At 41.4% G+C, this 8,745-nt stretch overlaps 1 protein-coding gene across 3 annotated transcripts in view; it reads left to right on the forward strand.

Annotated features, from left to right (window-relative positions):
- MTM1 (myotubularin 1) overlaps nucleotides 1–6,595 on the forward strand; it is a 104,765-nt gene extending 98,170 nt beyond the window's left edge. For 2 of the 3 annotated variants that reach the window (XM_034949406.3, XM_034949407.3), the window contains exon 15: nucleotides 4,888–6,595. In XM_034949406.3, coding sequence (XP_034805297.1) covers nucleotides 4,888–5,055 — 168 coding nt within the window. In that variant the 3' untranslated portion in view covers nucleotides 5,056–6,595. The remainder of the gene's footprint in view (nucleotides 1–4,887) is intronic. The other variant, XM_034949408.3, reaches the window with a different exon arrangement.
- The last annotated feature ends 2,150 nt before the right edge of the window (nucleotides 6,596–8,745 follow it).

The raw sequence follows: 8,745 nt of genomic DNA on the forward strand, positions 1-8,745 counted from the left end.
ATAGCCACAGTTTTGGAGGAGAATATCAAGGAAGAACCTGCCCTGCTATATAGCAAGACTTCTTTGGAACAGAGTAGAGCCCAGAAACAGACCTGCGTCAATGTGGAGACTTGGAATAGTAAGAAGGTGGCAATGTAACACATCCCTATGAGTGGAATGTTCAGTAAATGGTGCTGGGACTGGAAATGAAAGTTAACATGTGAAAACAGAACTCCTCATGTTTCCCCCAAAACCTCCTCCTCCTGCCATCTTCCCCATTTCAGTTCGTGGTAGCGCCAGCCTAGTCGCCCTGGTCAGGAAGCTTAGAGTCATCCTTGACACCTTTCTCTCCCACACCCCATGTCCAATCAATCTGTCAGGAGAGCTTGTTGGGCTCTGCCTTCAAAACACATCTAGAGTCCAAGCACTTCTCATTGAGCTCCCACCACCATGCTGGTGTGTGCTGCCTGCCCTCTCCCATGTGTGGCAGCGATAACCTTCTAGCTGGACCCCCTGATGCTACCTTTACTTCTTTCTACTCTTCTCAGCATGGCAGCCAAAGCAGATCATGCCACTCGCCTGCTAGAAACTGGCCAGGTAGCTGCTCACCTCACCCAGAGTCAAGGCGCAAGTCCTTACAATGGTCTCTGAAACCTCGTGTGGCCGCCACCCCACCCCTTACCTCTGTGACCTCCTGGCATCCTCACCAACAACCTTTCTCACATGCTCAGCTTCAGCCAGACTGGCCTCTGCTCTTCTTCAGGCACTCAGGTATCCACTTGACGCCCTCCTTCATCTCCCTTAAGTCTTTCCCCAAAAGTCACCTCTTCAGTGCAGCTCACTCTGACCATCCAGTTTAGAGTGGAATCCTGTTACCCTGCTCTAGTCTTCTGTAGAATTGATCACCTTCAAACATTCTGTGAAACTCCCAGGATCGTTATGTTCGTTGTTTGTCCGTCTCCCCCTGCTAGAAGATAAAGGCCATAAAAATAGGTATTTGGGCCTCCTTTGTTCACTGCTGGATCCTGAGCACCTAGAACAGTGTCTGGCCCTCAGTTGAATTTTAAGAGAAAAATGGGCAAAGGATATTAGCAAGCATCCCACAGCACTTACTGGGTGTTAGGCATTCTACCAAGCGTAATGCTATATATGCATTTTTGAAAAGCTTCCACTGCCAGGCCACACACTAAAAGTCACAGTGATCATAGGGAGAATGGGATTAAGAGGCTTCTGCAATCCTATGGGCCTTTGTAACCAGAGCACTAATGAAAGCAGCAATCCCAGTAGAAATGTGGGCATGGTTCCATGTCTGCTGCATTTGTACCTGGCTTTAGCTGATTCACGCCTTGGCTGCCTGTAGTGGGTAGAATGGTGTGTCCCCCAAAGGACAGCGACCCACAACCTGTGAATGTGACCATATTTGGGAAAAGGATCTTTGCAGTTGTGATTAAGTTTAGGATCTCAAGATGAGATCATCCTAGATTTAGGGTGGGTGGGCCCTAAATCCAATGACAGATGTCCTCCTAAGAGAAAGGAGGGGAAGATTTGAGACCCAGACATAGAGGAGAGAAGGCCATGTGAAAACAGGCAGAGATTGCAGCGATGCTGCCATAAGCCAAGGAACACCTGGAGCCACTAGAAGCTGGAAGAGGTGAAAAAGAATTCTCCCCTAAAGCCTCCAGAGGGTGTATGGCCCTGCTGACACCCTAATTTGGGGCATCTGCCCTGCAGAACCATCAGAGAGTAAATTTCTGTTGTTTTAAAAGCCACGCAAGTTTGTGTTAAATTTTTTAGGGCAACCTCATGGCTCATGCTCCCTTCTCTAGGATACAGGTTCTAGAAAGTGTCTGCTTCTAATAGAGACCATTCTCCTGAACATTAAAAATTGGATCCAGGCCAGATACAGTGGCTCACATCTGCAATCTCTGCACTTTGGTAGGCTAAGGCAGGAGGATCACCTGAGCCCAGAAATTCGAGACCAGCCTAGGCAACATAGTGAGACCCCCTCCTCCATCTCTACAAAAAAAAAAAAAAAAAAATGTTTTAAGTAGCCAGGCATGGCAGTGCATGCTTGCAGTCCTAGCTACTTGGCCAGCTGAGGCAGGAGGATCACCTGAGCCCAGGAGTTCGAGGTTACAGTGTTCAAGATTTTGCTGAGCTACGATTGCACTGCACTCCAGCCTGGCAACAAAGTGAGACCCTGTCTCTTTTAAAAAAAAAACAAAAACGTAATACTAAACCACAGCATTCTTCATCAGTGCATTGTCTTCACAGCTTCCTTGTTGGTGTGCACAGCTTCAGCAAATAGTTCAACACAGTAGAAAGCAGGATGGTTCTGGAAACCACTACATGTGGAAGGCACTTCTGTAGACGTTTGGCTTTTTTCTTTTTTTTTCTTTTCTTTCTTCAAAAAAAAAGGGTGGGGGGATACATGTGCAGAACGTGCAGGTTTGTTACATAGGTATACGTATGCCATGGTGGTTTGCTGCACCTCTTGATCCATCCTCTAAGTTCCCTCCCCTCAACCCCACTCCCCAACAGGCCCTGGTGTGTGTGTTCCCCTCTCTGTGTCCATGTGTTCTCAATGTTCACCTCCCACTTATGAGTGAGAACATGCAGTGTTTGGTTTTCTGTTGCTGTGTTAGTTTGATGAGGATGATGGCTTCCAGCTTCATCCATGTCCCCGCAAAGGACATGATCTCATTCCTTTTTATGGCTGCATAGTATTCCATGGTGTATATGTACTGCATTTTCTTTATCCAGTCTATCACTGATGGGCATTTGGGTTGGTTCTATGTCTTTGCTATTGTGAATAGTGCTGCAGTAAACATGTGTGCATGTGTCTTTATAGTAGAATGATTTATAATCCTTTGGGTATAATGGGATTGCTGGGTCTAACAGTATTTCTGGTTCTAGATCCTTGAGGAATCGCCACACTGTCTTCCACAATGGTTGAACTAATTTACACTCCCACCAACAGTGTAAAAGTGTTCCTGTTTCTCCACAGCCTCGCCAGCATCTATCATTTCCTGACTTTTTAATAATCGCCATTCTGACTGGCATGAGATGGTATCTCATTGTGGTTTTGATTTGCGTTTCTCTGATGATCAGTGATGATGAGCTTTTTTTCATGTCTTTGTTGGCCGCATTGTATGTCTTCTTTTGAGAAGTGTCTGTTCATATCCTTTGCCTACTTTCTGATGGGGTTGTTTATCTTTTATTTTTATAAATATGTTTAAGTTCCTTGTAAATTCTGAATATTAGACCTTTGTCAGATGGGTAGATTGCAAAAATTTTCTCTTATTCTATAGATTGCCTGTTCACTCTGATGCTAGTTTCTTTTGCTGTGCAGAAGCTCTTTAGTTTAATTAGATCCCATTTGTCAATTTTGGCTTTTGTTGCAATTGCTTTTGGTTTTTTTGTCATGAAGTCTTTCCCCATGCCTATGTCCTGAATGGTATTGCCTAGGTTTTCTTCTAGGGTTTTCATGGTTTAGGGTTTTACATTAAGGTCTTCATATATTGCTTAAGCTTTCTAGAAAGTGCTTGCCCCTGATCCCTTCAAAACATTAACTTTCTGGAGTACTGTTCTGTTGTATATCTTGACCTGGGTGTGATTACCTAAATGTATACGTATGTCAAGATTCACTGAGCTGAACATCTGAAGATTTTGCACTGTGTGTGGTTTATATCTCAGTACAAAATTTTTAAAACTTAACATGCTGGGAGAGTCACGTTATGCTCCAGCCTGACTTCTGCCTTAGTATCAACATCAATCCCTTGTTTACTCATCAAAGTAGTCACCATTGTAGCAAAACAGATGTTATTAACTCACTTCACTCACACAATGCTATGTGAGGGCTATGCTGTTTTGATTCCCATTTTACAGATAGGGAAATGGAGGCACACAGAAGGTGCGGGGGCAAACCCAGTATTCATACCCAAGGCGGAGCATAGCAGAGCCGCTATGGCTGTCAGCCATGTATTCAGATGGGCAATAAGCACATGAAAAGATGTTCTAGCAGAGCAATACAAACGAAAACTACCGTGACATACCATGCACAGCCCTCAAATTGGAAAAAAGAATAATAATCGTATGCTCCCAAGTTCTAGTGAGAATGCAGAACAATGGGAACTGCCAGGTATCACCAGCAGGAGCCTCTCTGCAGGCAATTTGGCAGCATCTGGTGAGGTTGAAAAGACCATATTCTACTTCTCAGCAGTTCCACCCCTAGGAAAATTCCTTAGAGAAACAGTCGCATATGTGCTTGAGGAGATGTGTACAAGGATACTCAGTACAGCATTGAACACACTACCGAGGAGCCCTGGAAATCACTGATTACCCATCAGCCTGGGAAGGGGTGGAGAAACTGGTTTATTCCTTCAATGCAACTTAACAAGGATGAAATTCAGAAAACATGTTGGGTCAAAATGTCAATTGATAAATACCAGATGGTACCAGTGATGTAAACTTTGATAAAACACAAAGTAATACTGTATTTTGTTGCTGGATACTCACAGGAAAAGTGTCACAAATCTGCACAAAAAGGAAGGTCACATGGCAACTTGAGAAGAGTTGTCCCTCAGAGTGAAAGAGGACAGTGGGTCTGGGACGGGCAACACAGCTGTGTCTCGGCTGACACATTTTCAAAGATGGTGACACGTGTGAGGAAATGTGTACATTAGGTATTTCTTGGTGATCAAATACTTAGTACTTGGGTGTTTGGTACTCTGTGTTGTACTTTCCTGTATGTGTCAATGAGGCAGTAGTTAAGGAAAGTATGTATTATGGTAAACTTTGAGTAAAGGGCTTATTTACAAATCAGCAGTCACAGCAGATGGGTGGAACACGTGAGTTCTCATGACGTGCGTGGCGTAAAGTGTAACTCAAGTCTCTGGTTCTCTCCAGCAGCCGAATCCAGTGGAGCAGCGTTACATGGAGCTCTTAGCCTTACGCGACGAATACATAAAGCGGCTTGAGGAACTGCAGCTCGCCAACTCTGCCAAGCTTTCTGATCCCCCAACTTCACCTTCCAGTCCTTCGCAAATGATGCCCCATGTGCAAACTCACTTCTGAGGGGGACCCTGGCACCGCATTAGAGCTTGAAATAAAGGCGATAGCTGACTTTCATTTGGGGCATTTGTAAAAAGTAGATTAAAATATTTGCCTCCATGTAGAACTTGAACTAACATAATCTTAAACTCTTGAATACGTGCCTTCTAGAATACATATTACAAGAAAACTACAGGGTCCACACGGCAATCAGAAGAAAGGAGCTGAGATGAGGTTTTGGAAAACCCTGACACCTTTAAAAAGCAGTTTTTGAAAGACAAAATTTAGATTTAATTTACGTCTTGAGAAATACTATATATACAATATATATTTTGTGGGCTTAATTGAAACAACATTATTTTAAAATCAAAGGGGATATATGTTCGTGGAATGGATTTTCCTGAAGCTGCTTAACAGTTGCTTTGGATTCTCTAAGATGAATCCAAATGTGAAAGATGCATGTTACTGCCAAAACCAAATTGAGCTCAGCTTCCTAGGCATTACCCAAAAGCAAGGTGTTTAAGTAATTGCCAGCTTTTATACCATCATGAGTGGTGACTTAAGGAGAAATAGCTGTATAGATGAGTTTTTCATTATTTGGAAATTTAGGGGTAGAAAATGTTTTCCCCTAATTTTCCAGAGAAGCCTATTTTTATATTTTTAAAAAACTGACAGGGCCCAGTTAAATATGATTTGCGTTTTTTAAATTTGCCAGTTTTATTTTCTAAATTCTTTCATGAGCTTGCCTAAAATTCGGAATGGTTTTCGGGTTGTGGCAAACCCCAAAGAGAGCACTGTCCAAGGATGTCGGGAGCATCCTGCTGCTTAGGGGAATGTTTTCGCAAATGTTGCTCTAGTCAGTCCAGCTCATCTGCCAAAATTTAGGGCTACCGTCTTGGATGCATGAGCTATTGCTAGAGCATCATCCTTAGAAATCAATGCCCCAGATGTACATGTGTTGAGCGTATTCTTGAAAGTATTGTGTTTATGCATTTCAATTTCAATGGTGTTGGCTTCCCCTCCCCACCCCACGCGTGCATAAAAACTGGTTCTACAAATTTTTACTTGAAGTACCAGGCCGTTTGCTTTTTCAGGTTGTTTTGTTTTATAGTATTAAGTGAAATTTTAAATGCACAGTTCTATTTGCTATCTGAACTAATTCATTTATTAAGTATATTTGTAAAAGCTAAGGCTCGAGTTAAAACAATGAAGTGTTTTACAATGATTTGTAAAGGACTATTTATAACTAATATGGTTTTGTTTTCAATGAATTAAGATTAAATATATCTTTGTAAATTATTTTATGTCATAGTTTAATTGGTCTACCAAGTAAGACATCTCAAATACAGTAGTATAATGTATGAATTTTGTAAGTATAAGAAATTTTATTAGACATTCTCTTACTTTTTGTAAATGCTGTAAATATTTCATAAATTAACAAAGTGTCACTCCATAAAAAGAAAGCTAATACTAATAGCCTAAAAGATTTTGTGAAATTTCATGAAAACTTTTTAATGGCAATAATGACTAAAGACCTGCTGTAATAAATGTATTAACTGAAACCTAACACTGTTTTCAGGGCTGTGAGTGTGTATGTGTTGGAAATGTGCATGGTGGCCATCTGATTTCTTTGCCCGGGTCTGCTTCATGTACTTTTTATCTCACCGGCAACCTTGCAGGGCTCTCCCAAAATTTCAGCAAGATTGGGCATTTAAGTGTATTAAACAGTGCAGATTTTAAGAGTCACGACTGTCTATGAGGATGGCTTTTGCAAAAGTGAACGCGCAAAACTTCAGGCTCTGAATAGGGAACACAGCAGTTGATAGTAAGGGATGCGAAGATACTGGTTAAATAAGCCATAGTTGACGTCTCGTTAGGTAAGAATTTTTAAAATTCTTCAAACAATATTGCCAGTTGGAGATTATGTCGTTTACGTATGTACGTTCTAAGAATGCTGAATAGTTGTAGCAGTAAACTAAAATTGACCATTTTTTGGCAATCAGAATAGATCATGTCCAACAGAGCTTAAAGAAAAAAAATCAGAATAGGACTCTTAAATGACTAAGTGTATCTTTCATAACGATGAGTATTTGAAGTGCTTTGTGAAGTCCTTCCTCAGACATTGCCTCATTGAACCCTCACTAGGACCTTATGAGCTAGGGGGCATTCTGTTACCCCTATTTTTCGACTGAGGAGAATGCTGTTGTTGCAGGCGTTCACTGACATGCCCCACGTCCTACAGCACCACCACAAGTTTCATACTGGTGTTAGCCTGAAGTCTACATTTGAGTTCCCACTGAATGGCCTGAGCTCTGCCTTCTTCATTGAAATTGAAAGAACCTCTGTTCCTGGGACAACTCTTCAAATAATTCGGAATCATATACTTTTTAGTATAGGTTTTGTTTCTAAATATAGTCATAGCACTTTCTGACCTGTTTTTGATAATGCAGCAAAGCTTATCCTTTTGCTTTCTTGGAGGGAATAATATTCAAAAAGTCTCAGAATAAGCTGAGTAGTATCTTATCACTTGCATAATGCAGCTCTATGGTGTCATTCAGACAACTCTTGTGGCATTTGGGTACATTAGGCAAAAGCAGGACTGTCTAAAAGGAAAATTCTTAATGTGGGAATTTATTAAAGAGTGTATACAGCTGTTACTGGAGGATGCACCCACTGGTGGCCATTAAAGCAAAAGAGGGGACACCCGAGAGAAATGGGAAATGTATGCAGTGCGCACCCCACAAACAAGAATAATGGCACATTTGCAGAAAAGCGTTACATGGTTGAACTACATTTCAGTTGAATTTTTTAGGTTTACAGAACCACTACAAGTATGAAGCTAGAATACCAATATTTGAAGTAGTCTGACATGCCAAACTTCACTGGTAGATTTAAAGTTAAGGGGTTGTTATCAAGGTCTTCCTTCCATATTGAACATACTTGGAAGAGGAAAGGGTAGTAAAATGCAGTATTCTCACTTTCTTATGAGGCTTAGATTCAGACATGGATTAGTTCTTATTTGCAATTTCTCCTTTAAAACCGAAGGTGATAACGTATTTTAAACACATAAAGTGGCTCAATGCTTAGACACGACCATTAAGCCTTAGCAGTTTGTTTCTCCGGCTTTTGAGAGCGCTGCTTCTTCATTTACAGTGGTTCTGAAATTGTTTCACAGTGGCTTCCATGCAAATTATAAAAGTTGCTTACATTTTATGAACTCTGTATCACAAAGCTATATTAGAATCCTGGATGGGATGTGTGGAAACCAGGCTTCTCATCGGCACCAGCACTGACTTGTGGCCCTATTTCCTGAAGGAAAGATGTGAGTGAAGTCCTCCTAGCTCCCAGACGCTACAGATATGGAGAAGGCCTCAGCCTCCATCTGCTCAGTGAGGGTGTGGGCTGCACGTTCTCAAAGTTTCCTTACAACTGAAACACAGCCCTTCTCAGAAATGCATTTTTAATGACATTTCATGCAGAGATTCACCTTTTTAATTTTTTTAAATTTATAACTGACACATTGTAATTGTACGTACTTATAAGGTAAAATGTGATGTTTCAATGTATGCATATAAGCCAGGCGCAGAAAAACAAACACTGTATGGCCTCACTTACATGTGGAATCTTAAAAAGTTGATCTCATAGTAATAGAGAATAGAATAGTTACCAGAGACTGAGGAGGGTAGTGGGAAAGAAGGTACCAGGAGAAGTTGG

Source organism: Pan paniscus, chromosome X, assembly GCF_029289425.2.
Source record: "Pan paniscus chromosome X, NHGRI_mPanPan1-v2.0_pri, whole genome shotgun sequence".
In the NCBI taxonomy this organism is placed as follows: Eukaryota; Metazoa; Chordata; class Mammalia; order Primates; family Hominidae; genus Pan; species Pan paniscus.